Source organism: Octopus sinensis, unplaced genomic scaffold (assembly GCF_006345805.1).
Source record: "Octopus sinensis unplaced genomic scaffold, ASM634580v1 Contig13273, whole genome shotgun sequence".
NCBI lineage: Eukaryota > Metazoa > Mollusca > Cephalopoda > Octopoda > Octopodidae > Octopus > Octopus sinensis.
This window is the reverse complement of record NW_021832865.1, coordinates 77,885-94,215: the sequence shown is the minus strand read 5'-3', so window position 1 is coordinate 94,215 and position 16,331 is coordinate 77,885. Positions and strand designations below refer to the sequence as shown.

The 16,331-nt window shown below is 38.6% G+C and overlaps 1 protein-coding gene across 1 annotated transcript in view; it reads right to left on the bottom strand.

Annotated features, from left to right (window-relative positions):
• Nucleotides 1-874: 874 nt before the first annotated feature.
• The window catches only part of LOC115229623 (protein mono-ADP-ribosyltransferase PARP14-like), a gene marked incomplete at its 3' end in the record, with an annotated part of 47,590 nt that continues 32,133 nt past the window's right edge, over nt 875-16,331 (bottom strand). The window contains exons 7-10 of the mRNA XM_029799949.2: nt 7,924-7,951; nt 2,997-3,133; nt 2,488-2,715; nt 875-1,096 (exon numbers count right to left, since the gene is read on the bottom strand). Coding sequence (XP_029655809.1) covers nt 875-1,096; nt 2,488-2,715; nt 2,997-3,133; nt 7,924-7,951 — 615 coding nt within the window. The remainder of the gene's footprint in view (nt 1,097-2,487; nt 2,716-2,996; nt 3,134-7,923; nt 7,952-16,331) is intronic.

The following is a 16,331-nucleotide window of genomic DNA, read 5'->3' as shown; positions in this document are numbered from 1 at the left end:
GAGAATACGAATAGGCTGGGCTAAGTTCAAAGAGCCCCTACCCCTGCAAGCAACAAAGGGCCTCTCTCAGTGAAAGGCAGATTTATGAAGCCTGTGTGTGAACAGCCATGCTACATGACTGTGAAACATGGGCTATAACAGCCAAGGACATGTGTAGGCTTGAGAGAAATGAAGCCAGTATGCTTTGCTAGATGTGCAATGTCAGTGTGCATACATGGCAGAGTGTAAACATCTTGAGAAAAAAACTTAACCATAAGAAGCATCAGATGTGGTGTGCAAGAGATACGACTGTGCTGGTATGGTCATGGGATACACATGGACAAGGACAGCTGTGTGAAGAAGTGCCACACACTCTAATAGTGGAGGGAACCTGTGAAAGAGACAGACCCAGGAAGACATGGGATGAGGTGGTGAAGTATGACCATAGAACATTGAGCCTCACAGAGGTAACCAAGACCTTTGGCGATATGCTGTGTTTGAAATGCCTCATCAAGCCAAGTGAAATCATAGTTAGGCCTCACAGAGACAGTGACAAGTGACTGAGAGCTTTGGTAATATAGCATGCTTAAGAAGACCTGTCAAACCAAGTGGGCTCATAGATGTGGTTGATGCCAGTATTGTGTAGCTAGCACCCATGCCAATGGCACGTAAAAAGCACTACTACACACTTGGAGTGGTTGGTGTTAGGAAGGGAATCCAGCCATAGAAACCATGCCAAATCAGATTGGAATCTGGTGCAGCTCCCCAGTAAATGATGATGACGATGGTGGTGGTGGTGGTGGTGATGGTGATAATGATGATGATGATGGTGATGATGATGATGATGAGGAGGAGGAGGAACATGATACAATGCACAACAAATACGTCAACCAACCTTTACTATTTCTGTGTCTTTAGGGAAAACAACAAAGTAAACATCTTTGATATCGTATTTTCGAGGTGACTCTTTGACTGCTTCATACATAGTTCCAGGTAGTTTTTCAATGGGATATTTCAATACTCCAGCTCCTAATATAGGAAATGCAAGGCTTTTTGCACTAAGACATGAAGCAGTTCCTAGACAAGTGTCTACCATGCTAGTCAAGTTTCGCAATATCTGAAAAAATAATTGTTTAGTAATTGATAATTAACATTTTATTAAATTATTTTCTTATTACAGGAAGAAATCATTAAGTTGTAATGAAAATATTCTTTCAGTTCTATATTTAAGAGAGGAGGAATTATGTACATTATTAACATTTGACAGATATTTGTCCTCATTTTGTTTGTTGTTAACAATGTTTCGGCTGATATACCCTCCAGCTTTCATTAGGTTTCTTGGGGAAATTTCAAACCTGGGTTCTCATTCCTAAAGTATTTTTCGATGTTGTTGTTATTATTACTATTATAATTATTATTGTTGTTGTTGTTGTTGGTGTTGTCATCGTTGTTGTTCAGGTCACTGCTTGGAATCGAACTGAGAATCTTGGTGTTAATAGCCTGCACTCTTAACCACTATGCCATATGCCCGTGGACTACTAACCCTAAGATTCCGAGTTTGATTCCAAGCAGTGACCTGAACAATAATAATAATAATAATAATAATAATAATAATAATAACATTGAAAAATACCTTAGGAATAAGAACGCAGGTTCAAAATTTCCCCAAGACACCTGATGAAGGCTGGAAGGTATATCAGCCGAAACGTTGTGTTAACAACAAACAAGATGAGGACAAATATCCATCAAATGTAAATAATGAATATATTCTTTGATCAACACATTGCACATGGAATTTGTTGTTTCAACCAGAAATGTTTTACAGATTCAAATAACATTAAACAACTTCTAGTGATTATTGGATTAACAGATCATGTGGTCATTGGATTAACATGGATCATGTGACAGAAGGATCAACACAGATCATGTGATAGCAGGAAGTCTGGTCTGAGTGAAGATATGGATGCCGTGAATGGAAAGAGAAATGTTCCAAGATTTGGTGGTTGCACAGTGTAATTCAGGTGGAATTTTGCAATTAACAAAAAAATAATAGGGAAGAGGAGAGATTAATTATTATTTACAAGAGGGAAATCTGGGTGAGAACATACTGCAAGAAGCAACAAAACCACCCACAAGGCAGGGTGCCACAGGCACAAAAGATTCTACACTGCACACAAGAGACTATGGTTGAGTCGAAATGTTCAGGGAATATCTACAATAGAGTCTACATCAATTTCAAACAACCAGAATCCATGCTTTGGAAATTGTACAGAATACCACAACACCAGACTGTCACACTGTAGCCCATACTGTACGTCACTGGACATCAAAGTACATGCTTCTGTCTTGAAGCAGACGGAAGTGTTGTATGACTGGAAAAACACATCTGTGGATTGTGCATAGTTTTATGGACAATTCCGTTCATGCCACAGAGATGCTGGATCAATGATAACCTAGGGTTGTACAACAACTCTTTCAATAAATCAATATAATATGATTGATACTTACTGAATCAGATGAATTTTCATCCCAGGGAGGTAATGCCAGATGAATTACATTCTCACAGTTGAGGTTATATCCTTCAGTGATGGCTATTTTAGATGTAGAAATACCTTGAGGATATTTCCGGTTACATTCAGCTTGTATCTGTGGACCAGCAGCATTGAGAATAGATTTGGAGATAGAACCACTGTCAAGCTGGAGGTGTTCATTGGTGCTGTTAACGATGACATCAACCTACAAAAGTAATTAATGGTAAACAACTAAGGAACATTCCGTGGAGAGAAGAGAGATACATTGTTGCAGTTGATATTGTTGTTAAGAAAGGCTCTACAGAATGGCTGTAGTAAGTTTGAGGTTGTTAAAGTTAGCAAAAGATTTACTCAAGATATCAGATGTGAAGGAAATGAAATGTTTGAGTTAGATTGAGAAAATGTTTTAATTAACTGTAATGATTCCTCATTTGGAAATGAAATAACAATTAAATATAAATATGTTAAGTGAATCTATTTACTCACAGATACATTAGAAATTGAACCAATCATTAAGTTTATTTTAATGCCAGCATTTTCTCCGGATGCCACATTAGTTCTGGGTATGATAGAGACTGTTTTCAGTTGTGGACCAGGAAAGGATGGGCTTGATAATTTAGTTTCTGGAAATAAACAAATATCAGTGTGTCATCATTATGACCATCATCATCGTTCAACATCTACCTTCCATGCTGGCATGGGTTGGATCATTTGACAGGAACTTGCCAGGTAGAAGATGGCACCAGACCTCTATGTCTGTTTTGGCATGTACAGAAGTCTGGTGCAGTTTTCCACCTGGCCACACACCTACTGATGCAAGTTGAACAAAATGACATATAAAGACACATCCATCATAGCAAAAGTGAGGTCCTAAATGCATTGTGCTTATTCCTGTCCATGTTGGGCCCTACACCGACATTTGCCCATGTCAACCATACCCTTCACCACATCTCATTTTCCTAACACCCATCCCTCCATTACACTTCTAACTATGGCCCTACTTTGTTGCTGTAAGCATTTGAGAGCAGAATCTGCACAACACTTCTCACCCCTTTTCATTAATACCAGTTGCCTCTCTTTCATCATCATCATCATCTCCGTTCGTACAACCTTCCATCGATCATCCCTTTTTGCCCCTTCCCTAATCTTTCCCTTCCCACTCTTAGCTACATCTTAGTTTGCCATTCTTGATGTTTAACACTTCTCCTATCTGCATTTATTCTCAACGCCCTCTCACATCCATTATCAATACTCCCTCCAATTTTGTCTCCCCACTCACTATAGCCATCCTCATGTATCTCTAACTCCCATCTCTGTCCCAGTTGATCATCATCATCAACCCATCCCTTCCACTGTCACATCCTGTGCATCATCTCTGTACTTCCTTGTCTATGAATTTATGATTCTGCTGCTCTCCTCTGCTACTCCTACGTTGCTACTTGTCACTCCCTCCTACCCAAACCTCATCTAACTCTCACTTGCCCCACTCCATACAGATATTTGCCATCAACTCCACCCCAAACCATTGTTCCTCACTCACTACATCCACCTCTAGCCCCATCACTAACCATCTGCCACGCCTCTCATCCCATATTCTTATGAAATTACCCTCTCTTTCTTACCTTCCTCATCCACATTCTATATTCTCTCCCCATACACACATCCTTGCAAACTGAGAGTATGCACTTGCACCCTATGACCACCATCTTTCTCCCTTCCAGCTACTTTCATTCACTTTTGTAAAAAATATAAGCAAGTCGTGAATTTCCCCCATATCAAGACACCCCTACTTGACCCTCTATCAAATCTCTCCTGCCCCGGATATAAAGCCACCTACCCCTCTCCCAAATTCACTCCCACCCACTTTTACAGGGCTCTTTCCATTCTTCACTTTCTATTACAAGTTACTTGGTGACCTCACTAGCACTGGGGTCATGGAAAAAGCAGCTTCCGGTCCACACTGTAAAGTGCTTGGTATTAAGAAGGGCAGCCAGCCATGGAAATCATGCCTAATGCATCTCACCAGATCCTGTCAAACTGCTTAACCCAAGCCAAAATGGAAGATGGACATTAAATGATGAGCAAGGCATATAAATTGTCTAAGACTCCATAAGAGAAATACCAGGCACTTGTACATTTATCAACAGAGAAGTTGCGTTAATCATAAAGTTTACAATATCTTAAGTAACGCATCCGGTTGTAGTTGCTGTAGGAAACAGCTAGTGAAGGGACTCCATCAAAGGTTATGTCCCTGGCCCCAAATCCCTGAGTGAGAAATAACTGCCAGTAAAGTGGAGTTTGAGTGTGGGCAGTATGGAGTTGGTGCAGGAAGCAGGGACTTGGAAAGAGGACATGGGAAGGCACCCAAACCTTTAAACTCATGCGGATGCATATCTATGTGTTTATGTGCATATGGTTCGGTGTAGTCAGTATTGGACTCTTAGGTTGTGGTGTTGGAAAGACTGCTGGTGGAAATCGTAATGTTATGGTAGAGTTTGTAGATAACTGATCACATACTATTTTTCATGCAGGCATATAATAATAATAATAATGAAATTATTGTATACAGTGCTCAGGTGCACCACAACTTGTCAAAAGTGCATATAAAGTATATGCAGTAATGTACAAATGTCTGGGAAGCGAACAGTGTATGAATCAGATACATGCTTGCGTGTGTATGGAGGGGAGAAAATCAGGTGTAGTATTGGCGAATCTCAGGAAGCATGGAAGTTTTGAAGGATACAGTGCTCCGACAACTAACAACTGATACCGGCAGTTTGTTCCATGCTTCAGCAACTCTTAGCGTGAAAAAATGTTTCCGAAAGTCATGGGAATTGTGCTGTTTTCTGACTTTGTAAACATGTCCACGGGTGTTAGACAGATGAAGTTTGAAAAGGTGCTCAGAGTTATTGTTTGTAATATGGTTAATAATTTTATGGGTGTCTGCCAGGTCAGCTGCCAGACGTTGAGTTACAATGTATCCATGCCCAGGGAAGTAAAACTCACCCTTGCAGTTTAGGCTTTAGTTAAGTGTCTGAATGAAGAGAGTTCTTGAATATTGTTCTTTTCTAAGCAAGGTTTAACCTTCCCCGTCTGCTACTATTGAAGTAACGGTTGCACCTCCCTATCACTCTCTACTTGATGTTATAATCCATGGCATTTTTCTTCAATAACCATATGTGTCTAGCCAGGGTTGTGGCATTATGTCTCTCCTGGACATTAATGGAAATTTTTAGGATTGTTAAATATGGTTCTGAAAGGACCTTTTGTCATACCCACATATTTCCACATATTCTTCTGCTTGCTAAAGTAATAGTCAAGTGATACTGAATGGAAATAAGTACAAGTTTTCACTGTATAATATGCTGAATAGTAATACAAAGACAGTTCATAATTACTGAGAAAAAAATTAATAGAAACAATGAAAATGTCTTCTCACAAAACTGACTGACACAGCTTTGAGAAGCACCGTAGGTTGTTCTAAGCAGAAAAAGAAAAGTGAGAACATCTGTGAAGTATCAGAGCTCATTCTGTCTAGAAATGCAAAATAAGAATTTTTATAATGCCCAGCAGGGTTTTCCAAAAAACGTTTGACCAGACTATTTGGTGGGAAAATTCCATTGCCCTTGGTTGTACATCAGCTGATCTGATTGGCCAAGCCATGTTCACAGAGGTGTTAGCGCCTTTCATAGTGGCATGATTTATTTTCCATAACTGGTTTTCCTTTGCTGACAATATGGTTCCATGCTGAAGAACCTGAGTGTGATGGTTCAAAACTCAGTAGGAGCCTAGCTATAAACTTTCAATTAATGAGGTAATGAATCAGCTCATTAAGTATGATAATAACTATTAATTAATTTAATATTTACAATCAGATTACATTTATGGTTCTTTTTCCTAAAGTAATAATTGGATGTAACTTATGTTGTATCATCACACATGAGATGGTCATGGAAGACTACATTGATGAGTTAACTCCCCTCTCATAAGACATTGAAGAGTTAACTCCCCTCTCAAAAGACGTTATTTTAGTTTATTGCAAGATGGTATTTTAGAATAATTTCTTCATCACAAAGTCCAAAGCTCTTCTCTTCAATTAGAAATTATAATGTTCAAGATAGTCTTTTAATAAGAATTACAACCAATTAGAATCAATATCAAGTTTATATTTTTTGGTTAGATTTTATGAGGCTTGGTTCAATTCTAAATCTAATATTTTTATTCAGTTTACATACTTTAACCCTCTTAATGTCTTGTATTATAGATATCTGAACCTATTAGCAAATCCTAATCCAAATGGTACTGTAGTTCCCAGAATGCTGTTGCTTGGGAGTGCAAAACTGGAAGCAAGCAATCTTCTGTGCAAGAAACAAAGTTTAGTCTTATTTCTGAAAGAACTTTCTGTGAAATGAATAAAAAAAAAGAGGATCAAGCATGTAATAGGATAGAAGGACAAGGATGAAATGCAAAGATATCATGTCAGACAGATTGAAGAGGAACGTCTGCATGGCCAATTCTGGAGAGTCACTAAAGACATATTGTGGAACAAAATCCTGGGCTTGGTTAAAAAGGGGCCAATTAAAAAAAGAAACAGAGAGCCTAATTGTAACAGTCCAAGATCAAGCGATAAAAACAAACAACTTGAGTAAAAATATATATGGAGAGAATGTGTCAGAAAAATGTAGAGCCTGTGGAACTTAGAATGAGTCAATGGCACACATCGTGGAAGAATGCCCCAAGTTGGCACAGGAAGAATATAAGAAACGGAGGCACGACCAGGTTGTAAAAGTTTTACACTGGAAACTGTGCCAGAAATGGGGATTTGAAGCTGGAAACACAAAGCACAATCATTGAGTCAAAAGAGAATTGGAGTTGGAGAAATGTAAGATTTTATGGGACTTTCCTATTCAAATGGAGAAAAAGTTAGAAAACAATAGACTAGATATTACAGTCATAGATAAGGAAAAGAGAAGCTGCTTACTTATCGACCCATCATGTCTGTTTGATTCCAGGATCGTAAAGAAGAAGAAAAACAAAGTAAATACAATCCCTTAAAATTTGAAATAGGAAGAATTTGGAGCATGCAAACAGTAAAGGTGGTGCCTATAATAATTGGTGTGTTGGGAACAGGAAGCCAAAATATAGACAAATGGCTGAAGGATATTGAAATAGAATACCCGGAAGAGCTTCTACAGAAAGTTTGTCTTTTAGGTACAGCAAGGATTATCAGGAGGGTTGTAAGCACTTGAAAGACTGCTAAAAACTTGTGGCTACCTGAGGCTGCAGGTAGTAACTTGCTATCAACATAATTCCTTGCAGAAATAAAACCAAAATAGTAATTATCAGTAATGTTTAACATAGAATGACATGACAAGACACCGTAATATTCAATATTAACAAACAAATGTTTTACCTCTGTTTCGGAGATATTCATCAAATTCCTGTTAAAACAAAAAAGAATCAATTTATATTTTTATTTTCCCATTTTTGCAAAGAGAAGAGATTTAATTTAATAAAAACAAAATATTTGAAATATTTAATGATTTATTTCTACTCTGTAATAAGGAAATGAGGAAAATTACTTTGTCACTCAGATCAAAGATATTCTATCCATGGCCTTCCTGCCTTTTGGGAGACATGAGACCTGTGTCAATATGGTAATACAGTGAATAGAGCAGAAAAACCTCCCATGCTTTACATGGCCACCAACATGGTGTTAGTGAAGTTAAACATGTGGTAATGGTGTCTTCATGTAGCTGAAGTTCTACTGTTTTTTTTTCTATCCAGTTACCATCATGGTTAGAACCGTTGAACCTTGTGTTTGCAGTCAAAATGTCTATCAAGAATGTTGAATTTGAGGCGTTTTTGTTACATCCTGTTTGTCCAAAGCTATTTCAGGAACAAACAGGAGTACAAGGTAATTATTTTTACATTGTAAGGAAGAATGAGAGGAAACCTGACAATTCAGACCGTGGTCCTTCATAACAAAGAAAAGAGAAAAGATTCAAAGAGAAAAAGGTTCTCAAACAATTCTACAGTGGACAGAAATTTCCTTCATTTTTTTGTTACAGTGGAAAGGCATAAATATTATATTTTGGTATTAATACTGCTTCTATCGTTATTATTTTTAATAGACCTTCTGGCAATTAATTACTATCTGATGTACCCAGTAATTCCCAGGAAAGCAGGGCTTATTCCTTGGTTTCATTCTCATAATTGTTTCACTAATCCAGTAACAACAATACAAAGTATGTGGCCCTTAAAACGGTTTTTGTGTATTTACACAGGATCTTGTTTTTAAGAATTCCTAATAAGTTATGAATACCCAAATTGTGAAGTCAGTTATATAATAACATGAAATTAATTACCCAATAGTAAGAATTCAAATAAAGTAGCTCCGAAAAGGGCTTTAACCCCTTACCCGGCAGAAACGAATATATGCGTTTTGACCGAAATCGTTTTTTTCTATCTCTGGCAAGTTAACTCGTCAAAAGATAGACTCGCCAAAATCGACAGCAAACGAGTTCCTTTGTCTATTATAAACTCTTTTTTGACAAATACGAGTATATTCACTCACTTTATACCTCTGGCAGTGACGATTTCTGCCACCTTTCGCTTGAGTAAGGCATTGAAGACCGAGTATGATTTAGTCACCTGGAGACAGTTGAAGGGTTGGAAGGCACATTTTATGAATAGAAGTATTCACTTTGTTTTTACGTTGTTTTTTTTTATACCTTTATATTATAACCCCACCATGTCGAGCTCTGATGATGATAATTCATTATTTTGTCTCTCTTTTTTGTCATTACTAAGTTTTGAAGTAATAAAATCAACAGAAGTAAACAATCATGTTTTGATCATTCATTCTAAATTTGGAAAATAAGATAACCAAATAAAATAACATGATTTTTTGTAAAAGTAATATGATTTATGAAAAAAACAGGTTAACTCGTTTCTGCCCAAAGCGGTAATTTAAAATCAATATTATTGAATTAAAATTCATAATAAATAAGGTTTGAAATATACCTCGAAATCACCATTCAAAACATAGTAAAATAAAACAATTAAAAAATATGTCTGAAAAAATACATTCATTTTCAAAATAATTGTTGGGTAAGGGGTTAATATGTTCCCAGAGTTTATAGAACTTATTAGGAAATACTAATAAGTTATGTATACTAAAATTGTGAAGCATGTTATGTAATAACAGGCTAATCAGATATGAGATAATAACACTTCAAAGTGAATAACTCTGAAAAAAGCTTTTGTGCATTCACAGAGAATATTACCCTCAGTGGCGCTAGTGTTGTTAAATTCATGAATAAGTCACTAACCGAAATAGGTGGATCTATTGTTTAGGTAAATACTATTTACTTGTTTAAGCATTGTACTGGATAAATTGTGAAAATAACTCAAATAGTTCAAATACTAAGAAATAAGCATACTCAATTTGATTTATACCAAATAACTTATGAACATGAATGGGTTATTTCCCTTGGCTATATTTATATATAAGGATCCCTTTCAGGAGCGAATGGGTTATTTCCCTTGGATGTTTAAAAATAATATATTAGTTATATGTAGTACTTATAAGAATCCCTTCCAAGGGCCCTATTATCGATTTTTCCAACAATCTAAGTATGTCACTAGTTTTCTAGACATAAATTCTACTCATGTGTCAAGTTTCATCAAAATCGATAAAACGATGTAGGAGGAGTTAGATAACAACTCCACAAACAAACACACCCACAGATTTCCACATATGTAGTAGATTTTTTCTTAATAAATTTGCTGGCTATTAATTATCTTTATTAAGCCTCCTTGTTATTAAATATTTTTAATAAACCTTCTGGCTATTAATTATCTTTAATAAGTCTTCTGGCTATTAATTATTTTTTATAAGCCTTCTGGCAATTAATTATCTTTGATAAACCTTCTGGCTATTAATTATCTTTAATAAGCCTTCTGGCTATTAATTATCTTTACTAAGCCTTCTGGCTATTAATTATTTTTAATAAACCTTGTGGCTGTTAACTATTTTTAATAAACCTGCTGGTTAGTAATTATTCTTAATAGACCTGGCTATTAATTATTTTTAGTAAACTTGCTGACTATTATTTACTTTTAATAAATTTGCTGGGTATTAATTATTTTTGATAAACTTTCTGGCTATTAATTACCTTTAATAAGCCTTGTGGTTATTAATTATTTTTAATAAACCTCCTGGCTATTAATTACCTTTAATAAGCCTTGTGGTTGGGCCTGGTGCAGCCTCCTCGGCTTCCCAGACCTCAATCGAACCGTCCAACCCATGCTAGCATGGAAAGTGGACGTTAAACGATGATGATGATGATGATGATAATGATAATGATAAAATCTTCTGGCTATTAATTATCTTTGTGACTACTGAGGACATGCACAAGCTTGCAAAGAATGAAGCTGGTATGATCCACTGGATGTGTAATGTCAGTGTGCATACTCAACAGAGTGTTACTGCCTTGAGAGAAAAGTTGGATTTAAGAAGCATCAGATGTGGTGTGCAAGAGAGACGACTGCGCTGGTATGGTCATATGTTGCGTTTGGATGTGGACAGCTATGTGAAAAAGAGTCACACCCTAGCAAGAGAGGGAACCTGTGAAAGAAGTAGACCCAGGAAGACCTGGGATGAAGTGGTGAAGCACGACTTTCAAATGTGACTGAGACATTTGGAGATATGCTGTGCTTAAGAAGACCCGGCAATGCAAGTGAGACCATAAACATGATCTATGCCAGTGCAGTATTACCAGCCCATTTAAGAGTAACTTAATAAACTGCAATAAACTGCACTTACGAACACCTGTTGAGGCAAGTGAAATCCTTGTCATGGCTGATAACAGGACCACCTGATTGGCACCTGTGCCAGTGGTGTATAACAGGCATCATTTGAGCGTGATCATTGCCACTGCCACCTGACTGGCACTCGTGCTGGTAGCATTCAAGCGTGGTTGATGCCAGTACCACCTGACTGGCTCCTGTGCTGGTGGCATGTAAAAAGCACCCACTACACTCTCGGAGTGGTTGGCGTTAGGAAGGGCATCCAGCTGTAGAAATTTTGCCAGATTAGATTGGAGCCTGGTGCAGCCTTCTGGCTTCCCAAACCTCAGTCAAACTGTCCAACCCATGACAGCGTGGAAACCGGATGTTAAACGACGATGATGATGATGAAACCTTCTGTTTATTAATTACCTTTAATAAACCTTCTGACAATTAATTATCTTTAATACGCCTTATGGCTATTAATTATTTTTAAACTAGGAAACGCACCCATCCTTTGGACAGTTTAAGTTGCTTTGGTGTTATTTTTTCCCCAGTTACTTGAACTACCGAGAAGGTTTATGAGTAGCACAGCAATCTATGTTTCCGATTAATCTAGGAACAGAAAATCAAATTGAAGGCTGGTTATTGTGGAGGTCGTTGCACTTTAATGATCATAGAACATATGAGTTTGCAAGTGATGCAAAATAGAGCTACTGAAGTGTTTTGGGAGTAGATTACGGATAATGACTACAAAATATAGTTGTTTTTTAAGTATATTTTGTTCACTCTTATTTTCATGTATATCATATAAACATCTACATCTTTTGGAACATTTTATAAGACTTTACTGGCAAATTTTTAAGTCAAAATTTATTTATATGAAAGAAAACTATTGGTAACATAACATGAATTGGGCAGAGTTAAAGAATACACACACCATCCGTCTTCCATGTAATCCTAACCCTAAACCCTAAACCTAGCCCTAAACACTGGGTGTGCATATTATTTACCTTCACCCACATGTTGTTCTAAAAATTACAGTTAAATAAGATTTTTTGGATAAATCTTTTAAACTAACATAAACTTTTATTTATGTAAAAACTAACATTTCATTTTCTGAGCTGAGATTCGAAACTGAATCTAAGGATTCTCGCTGACCTGATCCACCACTGGCCGAACAGGTGTGACAGAAATTTCTTTATCCTGTCAAAATGTGATGGATGGATTTCTAACCTGAGCTGTGTCACTGAAGGTTCAACTGGACAGCAGGTGACCTAGATAAGTAGTAAGGACTCCAATGGTATGTCTGTTCTTCTTGCTAGGATGACCATTATAAATAGTGACCTTAGATACAGGACAGATAAGCAGGCAGCTTGCAACAGGTAAGCAGCCAACAGAGAGCCACATAGTCAGCATGAGCGAATTATGATAGCCAATGACACAACACAGTAGCAGGACACAAAAAGATAGGACAGAAAAACAACACAACTCAACCAAATGTTCAATGCACACACAGACACAAAATATGCCATGCACTCTTTCATCAAATCAACATTCTACTTCTCCTGTTGTTATTTTTACTTTGCCACCTCAAAGCTGTTGGTAACTTCATGTAGCAGCCTTCATTGATATTGTAAATTAAACTTTGAGTATCCAACACGTAGATGCAAGTGTGGATCAAATAAATTATTTAAACTACAATCCTCATTGTTTTACTTTGATGTCGTCCTATCTCCATCGGCGACACCCGACAACATACATTGAACCATCAACATCACATTTCGCTGCCCATACTGCTACAATTTACATGACAGAAAATTGCCATAAGAGGTAAGATGGAGAGAAGCTTCAGCTAGTGTCCTCACAGGCAAGGCACATAGGTATAAAAATCTTCTGGGAAGGTAACATCGATGGAGTAGGGGGTGTAGGTATATTCCTTGTGGAGAAATGGGTGGATAAGGTCATAGAGGTTGTCAGGGTATGTGATAGAGTGCTTAAGCTCAGGCTAGTCTTGCAGAATAGTATAGCTACAATTATCTCTGCCTATGACCCTGCAAGTGGCCCTACCAAATGCTCTGAAGGACCATTTTTATGATACCCTTCTACAGGCTGCCTCAAAGATGAGTGGCAATGACCTCATCTTTGCAGCTGGAGATTTTAATGAGCATGTTGGACAGCAATCCGGTATCTTCACTGGTGTACATGGGCATAATGGTATTGGTTCCTGAAAAGAAGATGGAACCAGGCTACTGGAGTTTTGTGATGCATGTAGCCTTTTAGTCTGCAACACTAAGTTCAGGAAGCCAAGCAGCCACCTGATAACCTATCAATCAGGTGACTCTGCTAGCCAGATTGATTTCATCCTCACCAGACAGCGGGACGCAGGGTTGCTCTTAAATACAAAGACCCTCTCAGGTATGGAATGTACCCCCAGCATAGACTAGTCATTAGTGACTTTAGACTCGAGGCCAGAAGGATTCCAAGAAGCAGACCAATCCAGAAAAGAAGGATTTGGAAGCTAAAGAACCCTTCACATGATCTGAGATTTAGGGATATCCTCATCAAGAAATATGATGAGAGGGAGGAGGAGCTACAGTCCTCGGACATAGAAGGTAGCTGGAAATTCCTACGGGACAGCTTACTGAGTGCCACAGACCAAGTCCACAGATGGTGCAAAGTCCCTTCCAGACCTAGAGTTATGTGGTGGTGGAATAATATAGTAGACAGAGCCATCAGAGCAATGAAACAGGCCTGGAGGGGTTGGGGTAGCAGGGAACCATACCAGATAGCCAGAAAGGAGGCTAGGAGACAGGCATACATAGCCAAGGGCGAAGCAGAAAAGAAGTTTGCCAATGTCCAGCAACATAAAGACCAAAGAAATGAAGTATTTCGGATTGCAGTGTGTGAGAGAAAATTGTGATGTCACAGGAGAGAAATGTGTCCGCATGGATGATGGTGCACTTGCTTTTAATGATTCCGAAATGAAAGAGGTTTGGAGAAGCCATTATGAAAGACTGCTGAACGTGGAAAATGAACTGGAGGAGGAGAGCCAGCCAAATGTTGCCACAGTAGAGGGACCAGCTATCCGAATAGACAGCACCCTTGTAGATAAAGCAATTAAGGTTATGAAGCCAGGAAAAGCCCCTGGTCCATCAGGAATCACTGCTGAGATGCTTAAAACATCTGGTGGTGTGGGCTATGGCCTAGTCACCCGCATTGTAAACCAGGTAGTTCATGATGGAGTCATACTCAATGACTGGTGTAGCAGCACCATAGTCAACTGCTACAAAGGTTAAAGTGATGCTTTAGATAGAAATAACTACAGGGGTATCAAATTGCTGGATCAGGTGATGAAGGTCAGGGAGAGGGTCATGGCCCAACTAATTAGGGAGAGTGTCTGCTTAGATGAGATGCAGTTCGGTTTTGTGCCAGGTAGAAGCACCACTGATGCCATATTCCTGGTGCAGCAACTGCAGGAGAAATAACTAGCCAAAGATAAACTCCTATACTTAGCTTTTGTGGACTTTTACAGGGTCCCCCAATCCCTTATCTGGTGGGCGATGCAGAAAATGGGGATTGATGAGTGGTTAATAAGGGCTGTACAAGCCCTATACAGAGAGGCCGTTAGTAAGGTTAGTGTTGGCAATGAGTATAGTGAAGAATTCCTGGTAGAAGTAGGGGTTCACCAAGTATCAGCCCTCAGCCCCCTCTTATTCATCATAGTCCTCCAGGAAATAACAGGAATTCAAGACAGGTTGCCCCTGGGAACTCCTCTATGTTGATGACCTGGCCCTCATAGCAGAATCACTACCAGAACTAGAGAAGAAATTTCAGGTGTAGAAGCAAGGTTTAGAATTGAAGCGCCTTATAGTCAATGTTGTAAAGACCAAAGTTCTAGTCGAAGCACCCAACCCATGCCAGCATGGAAAATGGACATTAGACGATGATAATAATGATGATGATGATAACATGTTATGCTAAAAAAAGTAAGAAGGCAAACAAATCACGCACCATTTCAGGCAGGTGGTCCTGTTCGATCTGTAGAAAAGGTGTAGGTAGAAACTCCATAAGATGTACCCAGTGTAAGCTATGGACACATAAGAAGTGCAGCAACATCAAAGGAAGATTAACCGGGAAGATAGCTTTCATGTGCAGCAGATGCACAGGGGCAATAAACACCACAGATGCTCAGAAAATAGATTCCATCACATGACAAGGGGAGAAACTAGATGTAGTTGATAGCTTCTGCTATCTGGGTGAACAAGTCTGTAGTGGGGGTGGATGCTCAGAGAGCGTTACCACTAGAATAAGAATTGCCTGGGCAAAGTTCAGAAAGCTTCTACTCCTATAGGTGAGAAAGGGCCTCTTGCTCAGAGTAAAAGATAGATTGTAGGATGCATGTGAGCAAACTGCCATGCTTCACGGCAGTAAAACATAGGCCGTGACTGCAGAGGACATGTGTAGGCTTGAAAGAAATGAAGCTAGCATGATCTGCTGGATGTGTAATGTCAGTGTGCACACACGACAGAGTGTAAGCACCCCGAGAGAAATGTTGGGCATAAGAAGCATTGGATGTGGCAAGCAAGAAAGACGTTTGCATTGGTAAGGTCATGTACTACGGATGGATGAGGAGAGCTGTGTGAAGGAGTGCCACTCTCAAACAGTGGAAGAAATCTTGGGTAGAGGGAGACCCAGGAAGCCATGGGATGAGGTGGTGAAGCATGACCTTTGAACATTGGGCCTCACAGAGGCAATGGCGAAAGACCGAGACCTCTGGAGATATGCTGTGACTGAGAAGACCCGGCAATTAAAGTGAGTTCACAGCTGTAACCCACACCAGTTTCGCATAACCAGCCCACTTAAAAGTACCTTGGATCGTAAGGTGATATGCTGTGCTTGAGGAGACCTACTGAGTCAAGTACATCAACATCAAAATAAAAATCAGCTTTGTGGCTCTTAATTACCTTTAATAAACCTTCTGGTTAATAATTATCTTTAATAAACCTTCTGGTTAATAATTATCTT